This window comes from Abramis brama (genome assembly GCF_963993115.1).
Source record: "Abramis brama genome assembly, chromosome: 10".
Classification (NCBI taxonomy): Eukaryota; Metazoa; Chordata; class Actinopteri; order Cypriniformes; family Leuciscidae; genus Abramis; species Abramis brama.
In genome coordinates this window covers 7,845,671-7,863,297 of record NC_139972.1, presented here as the reverse complement: position 1 = coordinate 7,863,297, position 17,627 = coordinate 7,845,671, and the positions used below count along the sequence as shown (strand labels likewise).

At 38.2% G+C, this 17,627-nt stretch overlaps 2 protein-coding genes across 4 annotated transcripts; both read left to right on the top strand.

Moving 5' to 3' along the window:
- Window positions 1-922: 922 nt before the first annotated feature.
- LOC311090853 (uncharacterized protein) lies at window positions 923-15,180 on the top strand. 3 transcript variants are annotated; one of them, XM_084126434.1, is made up of 4 exons: window positions 941-1,162; window positions 5,307-5,475; window positions 11,416-11,664; window positions 14,114-15,180. In XM_084126434.1, exons 3-4 carry the CDS (start codon window positions 11,580-11,582, stop codon window positions 14,971-14,973), a joined length of 945 nt encoding a protein of 314 aa, XP_083982560.1. In that variant the 5' UTR covers window positions 941-1,162; window positions 5,307-5,475; window positions 11,416-11,579; the 3' UTR covers window positions 14,974-15,180. The 3 variants fall into 3 exon arrangements, with proteins under 3 accessions (XP_083982559.1, XP_083982560.1, XP_083982561.1); XM_084126433.1 differs by lacking the exon at window positions 5,307-5,475 and having other exon boundaries at window positions 923-1,162; XM_084126435.1 differs by lacking the exon at window positions 5,307-5,475 and having other exon boundaries at window positions 11,469-11,664.
- Window positions 6,633-8,579, top strand: LOC311091267 (E3 SUMO-protein ligase ZBED1-like; the record flags this gene model as incomplete). Its single annotated transcript, XM_084127085.1, has 2 exons — window positions 6,633-8,175; window positions 8,487-8,579. The coding sequence occupies exons 1-2, from the start codon at window positions 7,105-7,107 to the stop codon at window positions 8,577-8,579; spliced, it is 1,164 nt and encodes a 387-aa protein (XP_083983211.1). The 5' UTR covers window positions 6,633-7,104.
- Window positions 15,181-17,627: the final 2,447 nt, after the last annotated feature.

The window sequence follows — 17,627 nt, the reverse complement described above, 5'->3', positions numbered from 1 at the left end:
GTTAACTGCGCTTCTTCTCACTCTTTTTACTCGCCAGTCTTTTCTTCTCACAGCGCCCCCAACAAGTGTACATATTCTCTGAGGCTTTCTATATTTATCCCCTTTACATTATATTAGTGCAAATTATCTACAATAAACAAAGACATGAAACTAATTAAATGATTATTTAAGGTCATTACACCCTCCCCCACTAAAAAAATAAAAATAAAGTTACAAAACATGCTGGGTAAATATTTAAAATGTAAGTTCCAATAACAGTGTAATGTACATGCTTTCTCACAGCTTAACAAATCAATCAATATCTTTTACTTCCATACAACTGTGACATAATTAGAATCATCTACACTTGTAGATTTGATCATGTTGAGAGGTGTCTTGTCTTTAGGCTTGCTGGTGGGACCCCCAGAACCTCCTGCAATGACAAGTGGACACGACCACATACACCTCCACAATGTATAGACACATTTTAACTGTCACTTCAGTAATGCATTAATCTCTTAGTGTTTCATCCAGCCTTTCAAATATACCTTAAGCTGACCAATCTATAATTCTGCTGTATAGCATTATTACGACTGTAGACTTACAATACACTTAACTGTTTATAACTCACTTAACAACAATATTACTTTGAACGTTACTATTTCAGCTCTCACTAGTGTTACTTAGTATGAAGGGCACAGATTCAGGTGATCGATGCTCAGCGTGGGTTGTACACAGCAGGTTATCACGTCAGTATTTCCACCACAAACACTCTGTAATTGAGTGAAGGTGAATATATTGTTGAATCGATATATTAAATATATTATTATTGAGCATTATTAATTATTATAATAATAGTGGATTTGGTCCATAACAGAGCGGAGATGTGATTTACTGAATGCGGCCTCTTTAAGAAACATGACACCGCGCGCACTGAGCATGCGCAGAAGAGAGAAGCGCGAGAGCCTCTCTATAGTTTTGTTTTCTCCATGGTTTTCTCTCTTCTCTCTTTTTCTCTTTGTTGTCTCCTTTGACGCTAAAATGAATGTATCAGTCGAACACGTGAAAAGTGAGAAGCGCGAAAGTAACGCCAGTTGAAGCTGAAAGTGACGCTGTTAACGATCGTGAATGAAGGACAAATGTGGAATATTTTCTCTGGATGTCGTATATTTCCAGTCTGCAGGTCAGAGATGTTATATTTATCATGTTAGAATTTATATTTGTGTTGCCTAAATGTACATTGTTCTTAGTGTAACGTACAGATAATTAAATCATTAGTTTTGATCAGCCTCTATTCAGTCTGTTTTAGCAGCTTTCTTTCTTATTAGCTGATAAACAAAGAGAGTCATATAATAATTTTAAATCAACACTTAGAATCAGTTACTTTACATGTATGAAGATGAAACTCGCCACATAAAGTAAGCAGTTTTAATCTGTCATCCATCTCCTTTGATCCGGAGTCCCAAATCAAAAACAGCACATTCTCACAACCTCAAAAGTAAAGAGTTTGTAATAAGCAGAAAAAATAAGCCAGGCTACTTCTTTCCAGAACTCCTTTGCATAATCACATTCAAAAAAACAAATGTGGTATTGTTTCAAGATTAGAATTACAGAACGCGCAGTGTGAAGAGATGTCTAACTTAAACTTAGAAAGAAGAGAGTTATATAGTAATAGTATAGTAGGATAGTAATTATGTAGAATTTTAAAGTGAAGCTTTTTCCACGTGTTAGGTAACAGAAACTTATTAATGCCAGTCCATATATTAATGGTAGAAAGAGAAGGATAATTTAATTTCCATTTGAAAAAAGCTTTGGGATGACAGCTGATTTTCCTAATAAGAAATCTCCTAATCCAAAAATTGTTACATTTTACATTAGAAAGCTCCAATCGTCCAATAGATAACTGGGGCATTTCACAAACGGATACTCTGTAGCTAGAGTATGACCTAACCATATGCAAAGGTTTAGGTGAAATAGAATTAATAACCCAGTTATAAACTTTAGGTGAGGAATCCACTCCAAAAAGGTTGATAAATTCATTGTAGGAATAAAAGCTGCCATCCTTCTTCAACAAATCCAAAACAAAAATAACACCTTTGTCAACCCAATCCTTAATAAAGATAGATTTTTTCCATGCAGCACATTCTGATGTTCCATATAATAAAAAATGTGGCAAAAGGCAAGCTTACAGGCCTCCAAGGCTTGCTTATGAAAATTAGCAAGCTTGAACAGAAGTTTGTTGCATTTAAAATCGCAAGACAATAAAAAATGTAACCCCCCACATTTTTCAAAGATAAATTTAGGTATGTGAAAAACCATAACAAATTAGGATCAGCATTCAGGCAGCGTTAAATCCAGCCGATCTTGAAAATCTGATTGAGAGTACTGAAGTCTAAGCATTCACACCTCCCTCCAAAGTATTTCTTATCAGAGTCTTCCTTTTAACATACTCAGTTTTATTTTTCCACAAGAATTTAAATAGTATAGAGTCAATAGATGAGCAAGTTTCCGGGTTGACATATATGGACAAAGCTGGGTAAACAATCCTAGAAATGCCTTCAGCTTTAGATATCAAGACACAACCATATGGCGCTTTTCCACTGCATGGTACAGCTCGGTTCGGTTCGGCACGCTTTGGCGTTTTTCCACTGCATGGTACGGTACGGTACGGCTCGCTTTAAATGGTACCTGGTCTGTTGAGGTTACAAGCGTACCGTACCGATACTAAAATGTGACGTGAAAACACTGCAGATCACTGATTGGTCAGACAGAATCGTCACTACCAGCGTCATTGTACTTGCGACACGAGACACTAAACCCGCTAGATTTAAATAGCCAGTAGACAACAGCCAACGCTGTAGCACCTGTTTTTAAAGTACTTGTTTGAAAAAATCAGGAACACCATCCCCTCGATAGGCTCCATTGTTCCTGTGTTGTGCGTTTGAAATGTGGCGTGTTTACGATGATGTCATGGCAGTAGAGGCGGCGCAACTATAACGATCAGTCCCACCCACTTTGAAGCGGTACTAACTGCAGTGGAAAAGCAACCGAGCTAAAGCGAACCGAACCGTGCCGTAGCGAGTCGAGTCGTACCACACAGTGGAAAAGCGAAGCGAGCCGAACCGTACCGAGCCGTACCATGCAGTGGAAAAGCGCCAATAGATTTCTATTGAAATTTCTTTGTAGCCAGCAATTGAAGACATTCTTTATTTTTTTTGTCCGTTGTGAAAAATTATCTAAAATTTTATCTTTGGGTGATTTACTTATTAAAATGCCTAAATATCTAACAGAACTTTTGACCTCAATACCTTCTATACGACCTTTTTCAAGACTGTGAATAGGTATAATTTCACTTTTATTTCGATTAACAGTGAGACCAGAAGCATTAGAAAATGTTTTTAAAGCTTCCAAAATAACAGGAACCTGTTTCTCATCTTTTAAAAACAGACAGGTGTCATCCGCCAGTTGACTAATTAGAAAAGTGTGTTCAGCTACAACAATACCCTGAACATCTACACAGCGAGTAATACAAATATTAAGAAACTCTGTGACTAATAAAAACAAAAATGGTGAAAAAGGACACCCTTGTCTGATGCCCCTGCTAATTGTAAACCGGGGAGAAAAACACCATTCACCAAAGATACATTGCTGTTAATATTTTTGTAAAAAGTCTGAACTATTCTAATAAAGGAAGAGCCAAAACCAAATTTGCACAAAGATTCAAACATAAACTCATGCTCGACCGTGTCAAAGGCCTTATAAAAGTCTAAAAATAAAATGATTGCACTATCGTTGATCAATTAATTTTAATCTAAAATATCTAAAACAAGCCATCCAAAAGAGAAAGGTTACTACAAAAATCATTAATAATAGTGTTACATCTGCATGACTCTCGTTTTGTGGGAAATCTATCCAGACATAGGTCAGGGGCTTCATTAAAATCTCCTCCAACTATTACTGCAGCAGATGGATATTTACATTTTAAATCAAGAATTTTAGAAGACAGATCCTGAAAAAATAAGCTATTTTGTGTATGATTATTAACCATAAACATTAACAAAAATAAAGAAAAAATCCCCTAGAAGAATGACAGCAATAATCCATCTACCCTCGGCAGAAGAAAAGGACTGCAGAATCAAGCCACTAAAATACGGTCAAATAAAATCAAAACTCCAGCGTGGTGATTAGTACCATGACAAAATAAAACCTTACTTCTCCACTGATTGCGCCAAAAGGTTTCATCTTCATAACAAGAATGCGTTTCTTGAAAAAAATAAACATCCCTTTTCTGTGACGTACAAAATAAAAATAAAGCCTTGCGTTTAGATAAATCATGAATCCCCCGTACATTAAGAGAAAAACAAGACAGTTTAACCGGCATATGAACAGTAACAAAACAAGAAAAAGAAAATAAAAAGTACTATACAACTACAATGGTAACAAAGTTATGAAATGTAATACAGAATACAATTAAAGTGCAAAACTTGAAACTCAATAACAGTAACAGTTTAGGCTATCTGTTATGTACCCTCATTTGCTTACCTTAAAATATTAATGCTCTTACATATTTGTCAGTTTTTTGCGAATGTCAATAATTATTTCGCCAATCAAAAGTACTTCAGTCAAATTGGCATTGAACAACCCTGGCATTTGATTTCGACCTCCAGCGTCCTAAAAAAATCAGACATCGTCCGCAGAAATCCTCCTTCCATCCACGATAGCATTTGGCCCCCTGAAGCCAGCACGGCGACCCTCCTTTCGTGCTTTCTCCACCAAAGGCCACAGCTTGTTCCGTGCTTCCTTCGTCCTCTGCGTCAGGTCCTCTGAGATCCGAATATTTTTTGTTTTCTTGTCACAAAAAGAATGTGAAACACATATGTAGGTTATATAATTTTAAATCTAATTTAAGTTAATTTTATACACTTTAAGGATTATCGTATCTCATATCGCATTGTTTAATGAGTTATCGCATATCGCATTTTTTCTTCAATATCGTGCACTTAATAACTTTGTCCAGGCAATGAAGTAATGCAGACAGAGGCTTCATCATTACCGATCTCCTCTTTTAAAGGAAGTTGAAACTTGTCCTTCCTGTAAACCTTTACAATGTGACCAGATGTTACCTGTCAGCCATAGAGTTTGGTATCGTTACGTCACATCACAATGCATTGTGGGAATCACGGTACGGAAGTAGATGTACTGTAGTAGGTAATTAAAACTGTAACGTTGGTCATTTGATAATATTAGGTTTAATTTAGGTTATTTTAAGGAAAATGGTTCAGCATTGCTGTATTGTGAACTGCTGTTATCGGTCTCACGATCGACAGGACAAACGCCTTTATGAATCATATTAGTTTTCACCATTTTCCTACTTGGAAAAAACACAAGGAGACTTGGTGTCTGAAATCACAAAGAGGCGTCGGATGGCTTTGGTCGCCGCTGGTCGTCAATATTATACTACCAGACGAAAACAGTGGATTATTGCACGTATGATAGGTGAGTAATTACTCCTGAAGTGTAACAAACCCGCATAGACAAGCTTCATTACTCACAGAATCTGACAAGTGTGTGTCACCACTGATGCTTGGTTAACGTTACCTTAGTGCGAACGATTGTTTCCCCCGCATTTACTTTGTAGATCTGCAGATCTTGCACCCATCCATTTGTGAACTGCAGGTGAGCCTCCAGTGACTTGAAGTTTTAAATTGATCAGAGCAGAGACACAGAGACTTCAAACAGAAAGCACAAAGTCTTTCTTTAAAGTGAATTTCGTTTTGCATTAATTTGTATTTTAATTTTAATAAATGTTTCATCAACCATTTGCCTGGATTTAATAAATAAGAAGTAAATAACCATGTAAGAGCCAAATGCTGCTTTGTGTTCAGGTTGTAATTTCTTTGGTCTAAAACTGGGTGGCGCATGTCTGTAAATGGGCCTCAGGTATAAAGGTAGCAAATACAATGTTGTTGGCAGGTGTTTGACCCGGAAGGGCAAAGGGTTTTTGACTGCTTGCGTGCGGTGCCTTGTATTGTAACGCTGATGGGAACTGCTGTGGGCAATGTGCTGTATTGGAATAAATGGACCACTTTGGATTTCAACGTCAACATTGTCTACATGCGTTTGTTTAGTACAGGGCAATCAAGTGAGCGTAGCACTCGTAACATCTAGCGTGTCAGCCATGCCTTCCCCGGGCTCAGGCACCTCAGTAGTTCGGTGTTAGACCGAATTCCTTTAATAAACCATATCAAAATGCTCTGTTTCAAAAACCAAGCCTAAAATCATATGATAATTTAAGAAGTGTAATTATTAAAGTATTTCAGTATAAACTCAGTAACCTTGAATTTGGCAGATCTGTTGTCCCTCACAACAATTCAGCAAATAAGAAAGCTTAATTCAGTTCAACAGATTAGCCGTAGGCTAACGTTACTACTGTACTAATGTGGATAGAGTTTGAATGAGCAATGTCTATCCATTCAAATATTTGATATTTTAATATTTGAAGACAAATATTTGTAAATATGTATTGTCAAAGTAATTTATGAAAGTAATAACGTTTAACTGAGCTGTTGAAAAGCATCATTTCTCATTCAATAGTCCCTGTTTTCACCTCATTCATTATGGTAATGTCTGAGATCTTCTGTAAATTGGCACATCAAGCACGTCATTAGTGTCAGACAAATTACAGGATCATCACTTTATGTGATAATCACCTATCCGTGTGTTTTTAATGTTTTACCCCTCAGGTTAAAGTACATGACTAAAAGTACTATTAAAGACTACAGAAACCACACCTGCAAACTCTCTTTCTGACACTGAAATCGGCCATTCTGTGATTAGTGCAGATCTGAGGAGTTTTTATTTAAATGTATCTGAAGGGAAATTACTGTCTTCGTAATAGTTTAGATTAGGGGTGCGCCAAAATATCGATATGACGATATATCGCAATATTTTCTCCCGCGATCGATTCTCGATGCGCTCTTGCCAAGTATTGATCTTAAAAGCCGTTATAAAACGCTCTATTAGTATTCATTATCCCTTGACCCTTCTCCAGAAGTAGATAGGGGCGTGCGTTGCGAGTTTGGCTGTTGTGTTGTGAGCGTAAAAGAAAACGTACACACACTTGAAATGGCGGAGTCAAGCGAGGAAAGTAGAAGTGAGAGCAAGAAGTTAAAGGACGCTCCAGCAACATTTAAATCCAAAGTGTGGACTTACTTTGGATTTTATAGCAGTGCGGATGGGGCAAAGCTAGAAAAGGACTACGCAATATGCAAGAACTGCTTTGCAAAAGTCCGCTACACGGGAAACACGACCAACATGCACAGCCACCTCACGCGGCATCACCCGGAGCTCTGTGAGAAAGCCGTGGTTGGTGCTGGCTCAAAGCCGACACACCCCGGCGTAAACACCCTTTTCCAGGCAAAGCTACCACCTTGTTCTGCTAGGGCAAAGTCAATCACAAATGGGATCGCTGTTTACATGTGTAAAGGGCTCGGTCCGTACAGCGAGGTGGAGAACGAAGGGTTCTGCTTTTTAATGAATATCTTAGAGCCACGCTTTGATATTCCCTCTCGGAAATATTTTGCTGAAAAAATGATTCCTGCACTTTATGACCAGACCAGGGCTAAAGTTGAGTCGGCACTCGAGTCGGCAGAAAGAGTGGGGCTCACGTGTGACGGGTGGACATCGAGAGCCACAGAGTCCTACATAACGTTCACTGTACATTTTATAAACGAAGACTGGGAAATTAAGTCATATGTCCTGCAAACCCGAGTAATGCACGAAACGCACACTGGGACACACATTGCCGATGTACTGAAAGCCGCAGTGGGGGAGTGGAATCTTGACGCTAAGAAGCCAGTGGTTGTCACCGACAATGCATCAAACATGCGTGTAGCAATGGACTTAACAGGATACCAACATGTTAGATGTTTTGCTCATGTTTTAAATCTTGCATCCCAACGTGCGCTGAAAATAGCTGCTGTTACCAAGGTACTTGTCAAAGTTAGGAGGATCTCAACATTCTTTCATCGAAGCACAACTGGAGCAGAAGCACTGAAAAGAAACCAGAAACTCCTTGGCCTCCCCCTTCACAAGCTCATCACGGACATGCCTGTTCGTTGGAATAGTGCCTATGAGATGATCTCCAGGTTTCTTGAGCAACAGCCAGCTGTCTGTGCTGCCCTCTTATCACCAGAGGTAAGAAAAGTTTGCAATGTAGAAGTTGTAATCTATATGTGTAATAAATGTGAATAATTTATCGTATACAATTAATAAGTTTGTTAATAAATACTAATTCATATGATATAAACTTACTTGATACAATGAATAAACAATGAATAAATACTTTATACATATTAAAAATGTATATACTGTATATAAACTCCAAATAAAAACATTAGATTACATCATACAGTGTATGCTTTATTTGCTTTAAAATAAAGAACAATAATTATATACATTTTATTAATAAATTGTATTTTGCCTTTTTTTTTTTTTTTTTTTTTAAGGTGAGAAAGAATGTGACTGACTGTGCTCTGACAGAGAATGACATCTCAAGTGCTGAAGAAACACCCCAGCACTCCCCCCTCTCACCATCATGAACAGCACTGTGGAAGCAGTGGAGTCATTCAGGTTCCTGGGCTCTACCATCTCCCAGGACCTGAAGTGGGCAAATCACATTGACTCCATTGTGAAAAAGGCCCAGCAGAGACTGTACTTCCTTCGCCAGCTGAAGAAGTTCAATCTGCCACAGGAGCTGCTGATCCAGTTCTACTCAGCCGTCATTGAGTCTGTCTTAAGCACTTCCATCACTGTCTGGTTTGGTTCAGCTACCAAATCGGACATCAGGAGACTACAACGGACAGTCCGGACTGCAGAGAGGATTATTGGTGCCCCCCTGCCAACCCTCCAGGACCTGTACTCTTCCAGAGTGAGGAAGAGAGCAGGTAAAATCATCACAGACTCCACTCACCCTGGACACCCCCTGTTTGAACTGTTACCGTCAGGACGGCGACACAGATCACTGGCCACAAGAACTTCCAGGCACAGGAACAGTTTCTTTCCACAGGCCATTTCCCTTCTGAACACTTAACATGCCCCCCAAAGCATATGCCTGTAAGTGCAATACTCCCACTGTCTAGTGCAATAAACTCAGGTGATATTTATATCTATATTATTCATACTACTCAAAATACTGTAAATATGTTTATAATCTGTAACATGCGCTAGACTCCCACTGTCTAGTGTAATATTCTCTAATTCAGGTGATATTTATATTATTCATACTACTCAAAATACTGTAAATATGTTCATAATCTGTAAATGTTTATTCAGACTAAACCCAACTGTGACCCTACTTTTTTACTTTTATACTATTTTTATTTATTTTTTATATATTTTCATTCTTAGAATTTGTATTACTATGTTCTTGTTGTATTTGTATTTGTATATGTGCACTGGAAGCTTCAGTACCAAGAAAAATTCCTTGTGGGTGCAAGCACACTTGGCAATAAAGCTCTTTCTGATTCTGATTCTGATTCTGATTCTGAAGAGATGGTGGAAGCACTTAGACCAATGCTTGTGGCAACAAATATCATGTGTGAGGAAAAGAATCCCACCATTTCAGTGGTTGCTCCTCTTCATGCCCAACTGCTGCGAGACACAACCAGCACTGCAGAAGATTCCCCTCTGGTTCGAGAGATTAAGGGAGCCATCAATCAAGACCTTTCAAAGAGATATCAATCAGAGGTGGAAAAAGATCTCCTACGCATGTCCTCAGCCCTGGACCCTAGATTTAAATCCCTTTTATTTCTGTCACCTGAAGAAGTGCAAGACACTTATGCAAAACTACAGTCAAAAGCTGCAGCTTTAAAAGAGGATGATCCAGTGCCTTGTGGTGATGTTCAGGGGGATTTAGAGGAAGAGGAGACCTGCACAGCAAAGAAAAGAATGTCTGCACTTGTTGATCTTCTTGGTCAGACCTTCAAGAGGACCTCTTATGTCTCTACATCAGCAACCTCAATTGCAGAGAAGGAGATAAAACAATATCAAGATGCTCCTTCTCTGCCTCTCACTGAAGATCCACTGTTGTGGTGGAAATCTCAGCAACATGTGTTCCCTCTCCTCTCCAAGCTGGCCCATATACATTTGTGTATTCCTGGGACCACTGTAGCAGCTGAGAGGGTCTTTTCAACTGCAGGAGATATAATCAGTGTCCAAAGAAGTTCACTCACTCCTGAACATGCTGACCAACTCCTCTTTCTCAAGAAAAATATGAACATATAAAACACATCACATGAAGCTGTTTTCTATTTTGTTCTGAAAAATGTTTAATTTTGGATGCACTTTAAGTTAGGTACATTTTAGATGTACTTTATCCCTGATATATTTATTTTATTTTTTATTTGAAAGCAGTAGCCCAAAGGTTTATGTTTATTGCACTTAATAGTGTCACTGTTCATGTTTATGAAGGACAATCATATAGTATTGTTTACACTGAATCTGTCCTCAGCCTTACAGCTATTTTGCACCCAAATGGTGTCACCGTTTGTCGAAGACATAGTATTACTACTGATTGCAGCAATGTTACACTAAAATAGTGTCTGTGACTGTTTTGTTGCAACTAAGTCACAAGTTGTTTTTGTTATTGTTTCATCCAAAAATAAATAAATGGAGACTCATTTTACTAATTAAAAAGAAAAATCTTTTTATTTCTTAAAACATGATATATTGTGAGTTATTACTGATAATATATCGATTATCGCAGTATCGCCATATCGTGATATTATCGGTATTGTGAGCAATGTATCGCGTATCGTATCGTATCGTGAAGTACCCAGTGATTCCCAGCCCTAGTTTAGATGGCATCTTCTTTTATCTTTCCTCAGTATGTCTAATGAAGTAGTGTTTATAAGCGCAGCGCTGCTTGTGTTCAGGAGTAACCGCTGTATTTCTGCTTTTCCACAAGCGCCACCTTCTGTCAGAGAGAGAATTTGCCTGTCTGCCTTTAAGTTAATTAACATTACATACATAGTAATTTATTAGGCCCAAATGTGAGGTTTACTATTTTTAATAACTTTTTATTTGGTAACAACTGTAACATTTTTTAAATTGTCTATTGTTATTTGACAGTTTATGATGTTACCAGACATTGACGTTGATTCAAAACAACTTTGTGACCTAAACATGTTTGTTCTAATATCAGAACATTTTTGAAATTATTGCACAGTTTTTTGAAGAATTGTTACTTATGCTTATTTCATGCTTATAATATCCTGTATTACATAAAAACGAGCAACCTAGAGCTGTTTAGTACACTACTAATATGTAACAATCAAAATGGTTTGTATTTGAACTAAATATATTTGAAGCACAATATGTGTTTTGCTGTTAAAGTAATCCAGTATAAGTTCAGTAACTTATCTTTGATTTTTCCAGATCTGGTCCTGTGGGCGTCAGTATCACACAGTGATCACAGTTCACACCTGCAGTGAAGCCCCTCCCACAACAATTCACCAAAAAAAACTGGGAATATTCCCATCATCCTACAAGAGAAGGACAGACTCCAGGAGTAGCAGCTGAAATCTGTGTGACTGTTAAAGATGGAGTTTATTAAAGAGGAGATTGAAGACATGAGTGATCCAGAACCATCCAGAATAAAACATGAAGATATTGAGGAACAAATAGGTTGGTGTCCATTCTTGATTCTTCATTGTTGACTGCTTTAGTAGCTCTGAAATATGGATGACAAATGATAGAGAAATGCATCTAAATAATCATAACCCATTTGTAATCGTATTAACAATTGAATGACAGAACTGACCTTTGCACATCAAAGATAGTTTGGCAACACTTTACAATAAGGTCTCATTTGTTAACATTAATTAATGTATTAACTAATGTAAATGTAAAAATCCAGCTGTTCATTGTTTGTTTATGTTACTTAACAAATGTTAAGGGGTGGTTGATTATTATTTCACTTTTCTAACTTTAGTTAGTGTGTAATGTTGCTGTTTGAGCATAAACAACATCTGCAAAGTTAAAACGCTCAAAGTTCAAAGCAAAGGGAGATTTTTTCCTTTACAGAAATCGCTTTTTAAGGACCACAACAAACGACTGATTGGGACTACACGAGCTTCCTCCCGGGTTAGTGACATCACAAACCCTAACATTTACATAAACTCCGCCCCCAGGAACATGCAGTCCATGTTGAGAAGAGGAAGAGTTGTTGTAGTAGAGTACATTTGTGAGCAGGGCCGGAGTGGGGCCACTTTTCAGCCCGGGAGTTTCAGGCCCAAGACCGGCCCACTTTTTCCATGGTGGAATTCCAAATTAGCACTTTTTCTAAATCGGATAAATGAAGCAACAGTTCAGCTCGTACTATTGTGTAGTTTATATTAATACCATGGGTTAACAAATAATGTAAAGGTTAAATAATAATTCACTTTATAAGAAGCAATTGCGACTTTATTTCACACAATTCTGACTTTATATTTTGCAATTCTGACTTTATTTCTCGCAATTGCGACTTTATATCACACAATTCTGACTCTATATCTTGCAGTTCTGACTTTAAAAGCAATTGCGACTTTATTTAACGCAGTTCTGACTTTATATCTTGCAATTCTGACTTTATAAGAAGCAATTGCGACTTATTTCACACAATTATGACTTTATATCTCGCAATTTTGACTTTATAACACCCAATTGCGACTTTATATCACGCAAATTCTGACTATATCTCGCAATTCTGACTTTATAACACGCAATTGCGACTTTATTTCACGCAATTCTGACTTTATATCTCGCAATTCTGACTTAATAGCACGCAATTGCGACTTTATTTCACGCAGTTCTGACTGTAAACTCTGATATGTAAACTCGAAATTGTGAGATAAAAAGTCGCAATAATCTTTTAAAATGTTTTATTCTGTGGCGGAAACAAGCTTCCATACCTCCTGGCCTCTTCCTCCCATCCATCCTCCCTGATGCGTACCGTTACGGTAGGGCCGGCCCAGCTATCGGTAGGCGCCGGCGGTGCCGCGGTAGCCTACCTGAGAAAACGTTTTGGAATAGACGGGCTATGGACCCAACCAACTCTATGGGAGGGTAGGGTAGGGGAAGAACTCCCTCACATGGTACAACCCATGCAGAGGTTGCGCGCTGCGGTGTCAGAATGCGGAACGTGTGTAGCCTATAATGTAACTAACGTGACATTGAAATGTAAAAAAAAAAAAAAAATCCTCGACCGGCCCAAAAGTGAAGCGGCCCACCGGGAATTCTCCCAATTCTCCCGATTACCCACTCCGGGCCTGTTTGTGAGTCTGTTCAAGCTGTCACATCCGTCTTTTTACATTTATTACAATACAGTCTGTAACACAAATGCAATAGCATGGCATTTTACAACAGTTCCCACATGAGCGATTTATAGATTATCATGACAGAATATGCTAATTAATGACTTGAAGATAGTTAACTCCACATCAGCTACATAAATTCATCAACTAACCATTCAGAAACGTCCTGTTGCATTTTACGTTGTCACTTCTTCTTAAATCTCTCCATTATTGTCCCACTCCAGTTTTTAAACATAAAAGGCAGAACAATTTCTGACATTTCAGTGCGCGTCTGTGTGAAGTAATTGGAGCTGCCAACACACACAAGCTGTTGAAGCTCCGCCCTCTGCGCCGGGCGCAGCAGCTCATTTGCATTTAAAAGGACACACACAAAACAACGTTTTTTTTGCTTACCCTCAAAAAGGGACAATTTTAACATGCTATAAAACTTATCTGTGGGGTATTTTGAGCTAAAACTTCACATACACACTCTGGGGACAACAGAGACTTATTTTACATCTTGTAAAAAGTGCCATTATACCACCCCTTTAACAAATACAACTTTTGATTTTAATAATGTATTAGTAAATGTTGAAATTACAACAACTACGATTAATAAATGCTGCAGAAGTATTCATTGTTAGTTCATGTTAACTACATGAGTTAGCTAAGGAAACCTTATTGTAAAGTGTCACTGATGCTTAATACACAGACAGGTGTCTTGTTTTCTGCTATGTGTTTTTAATTTTCACTTTTAACCTCATTGAACTGATTCTGACTGATTAATACATTTATTTTAGTCCAGATGGAAGTGACGGAGCAAAGACAGAAACTAAATGACTTGAAGAAACACTGTGACCTACAAACTCAAGGAACAAAAGCCAATAAGCTGCACTCCTGCTCTCAGTGTGGAAAGAGTTTCCAGAATAAAGGAAACCTTAATAAACACATAAAAATTCACACTGGAGAGAAACCGTATACATGCACTCAGTGTGGAAAGAGTTTCAGAGATGCAACAGTTTTAAAAATTCATCTGCACATTCACTCCGGAGAAAAACCATTCAAGTGTAATCAGTGTGGTAGAGGTTTTAATTCATCATCAGGTCTAATAGAACACCTCAATGTTCATTCAGATGAGAAGCCTTATGTGTGTTCTCTCTGTGGAAAGAGTTTTCCACGGATAAAGAGTTTTAAACGGCACCAGAAAATACATTATGAAGTGAAAGAACATGTGTGTTGTGACTGTGGGAAGAGCTTTACTAGACCTGACCATCTGAAACTGCACCGAAGAATTCATACTGGAGAAAGACCTTACAAGTGCTCATATTGTGACAAGAGTTTCGCTCAGTCTGGAAACCTGAAAAAGCATGAGCGAATTCATACTGGAGAGAAGCCGTACGACTGTACTCAGTGTGAGAAGAGTTTCAGAGATGCAACAGGTTTAAAAATGCATCTCTGTTTTTACTCTGGAGAAAAACAATTTAACTGTGATCAGTGTGGTAAAGATTTTAATTCATCATCACAGCTAAAATTACACCTGAAAATTCATTCAGGTGAGAGGCCTTATGCGTGTTCTCTCTGTGGAAAGAGTTTTTTATGTCTTAACAGTTTTAATCTGCACCAGAAAACACACAATAAAGTGAGAGATCGTGTGCTTTGACTGTGGGAAGAGCTTTACTACATCTGGCAATCTGAAACGGCACCAAATAATTCACACTGGAGAAAAACCTTACAAGTGCTCATGTTGTGACAAGAGTTTCACTCAGTCTGGACACCTGAAATCACACAAGCGACTTCATACTGGAGAAAAGCCGTACGACTGTACTCAGTGTGAGAAGTGTTTTATTAAAAAATGTTGTGAGCGACATTTGTTTTCATGTCAAATAGTAAACACTGTGATATAAAATATGGAGTTTTTCCACTCAACAGTCAATAACTCTTACACCGTGTCCTAACTACACACAACGCGCGTTAAAAGGTATCTTTTCCATGTTAATCAGAGTTTTTGTCCTAAACAGCGACATGCGACTAAATTTAGAAATGTTTTCTATATTTCTGCGACATCGCCGCTAGAACAACAAATACAAAGTATGGCAATAATAATCTCAGGTAGGCTACTGTTTATGTGCTTTATTTAAAAGCGTGTAATGTGACTTGGAATATCATTTAGTGCTCCAGCTTTGTAGCAACAGTGGATAATTCACCTCAGATCTTGAAATTAAACAAATGGAAACAAAAACGTTCAAACTGTGAACAAACAAGTGTATTATTTGACAAATATTGTTTTAGTAACTCAGTAGCCTATGTATTTGAATAATGTGTAATATTTGTGAATTTGATTATGTAGCTTATCCATTTTCTTGCGAGTGCCGTCAAGATGACTCTCTGGTGCTGTGCACTCGCCGTGAAATTCCGCCCACATGCTGTTCTGATTGGCTGTGGGTTTTGATTGATTTTGACGCATCTCGCAGTGGCATCGCGTCTAGTTTGGACCAAGCGTGCCGCACAAGCCCTGAAAAGTGAAGCCAAAACGATCGCCCCCCGGTGACTGGTCCTAGTATAGGTTATAAGCCCCGCCTCCCCGTGTTATTCAACGGGACGTGAGACCAACTAAACAATTAAATTACACTTCAAATATCTTTTTTCCAAAGGTGGTTTCTTTCATTTGCTGTCGTTTTTATCACGCTGATGTAAGTTCAAGTGTCTGTTTCAAAAATAAGTTGTTTTTTAGTTAGTTACGTGATGCGGTGGTGTAACGTCATGATTGACAGCTGTGATTGACAGCTTCTCTGAGCGAAGTAGTCACTGAAGCACCAACGGACATTTTTTTTCGGGACCTTCGGAGGACTGAGGAGATTGTATTTACTTTATTTTAACAAGCCTCTTGTCGTACTGCAATCATTTTTTAAAAAAGTATGAAGAATCCGCTCTCCCTGAGTGCATTTTGCGAGAGTGAGGGCGGAGCGTTGATTTCACGGCTTTTCTTCCTGCTCACGACTGCGCAGGTCTGGTCCCGAGATCGCTACTGCACAGACTCAAGTTCCAATATGTCAGCGCCATATCGGGACGCTGGCGGCTTCAGTTCTCATCAATGGAAGAGAGCGAAGGGGCGTCGTCCATCTTTTTTTACAGTCTATGGTTTGGACAGACAAATTATTTGCATCATTTCTGGTTAGTACATGGCGTTACAGTGTAAATAAAGATTTTTCTTTTTGTCGGTGTGAATTGTGTGCTAATTAGTTCTTTCTAGAATTAGATATATTAATGTCATTTTCATATTTACTAAGTGTACTAAATTGTTCTGATAATACATATTATGAGAAATAAAACAGAAACAACATCTTGTCTTGTTTGATCTATTTAATGAACACAGAATGAGTTCTATAGTTTTAATCACATACATTATTTTATATTAATATATCCTTATCTATATATCTATATATTATCTATATTAATACTGTGATAGATATGTTATTCATTTTGAAAATGTTATTAAAACCTTGGTGAAAGTTAAAGGAACATTCCATTCATTCATTTTGAAAATGTTATTAAAACGTTATTTCTGAATGTTTTTTAAATGTTGAAAACATCCAGTTTTTTATGTATTAAGAACGTTTTTTTTCTTGGTTAATGTGAACATTACAGGAACATTCCATTCACTCCTTTTGAAAATGTTATTAAAGGTCCCATTGCATGAACATTTCACTTTATGAGGTTTTTTTAACCTTAAAGGTGAACTAATTAACTTTTTACCTTAACCGGCGTAATAGTTATATGACTTTTTTTGGGGTTGAATGGTGGTCGTCTCGCACCCCCCGAGCGCCTGTGAGCCGAAAAACCACACTTGCAACTTTGGGCCGCCGGCCTCAGCGTCAGGAAGTATCGCGTGATATCAGGTCTCACGATGTAACCAATTGCTTTAGCACACATACACTAAACATTTATATGCTAGCCTTCTGTGTATCATACATACCTCAGTGGACATGCGTTCGCCGGGTTCTTTGAAAACAAATGCGCACATGACGAGCGGGAGAAGATGGGAGGGTGGAGAGTCGCCAACGAGTTTTGACTACAGTGTTGTATACTAACACGGTAGCATAATGAGGGTCCCTACATGCAAAACGAAGCATGGAGAACATGGAGGCAGGCGTCATCTTGGAAAACAGTCTCGACTAGAGTCTCGAACGAGCACGGCGTTCGTGGCTCGACTAGTCGAGACTGTTTTCCAAGATGACGCCTGCCTATAAACGCGTAATGTACTGTCTTTATAAATGTGCTTTGCTGTGCAGCTGCACTGCGTTTTAAAAAGTTGTC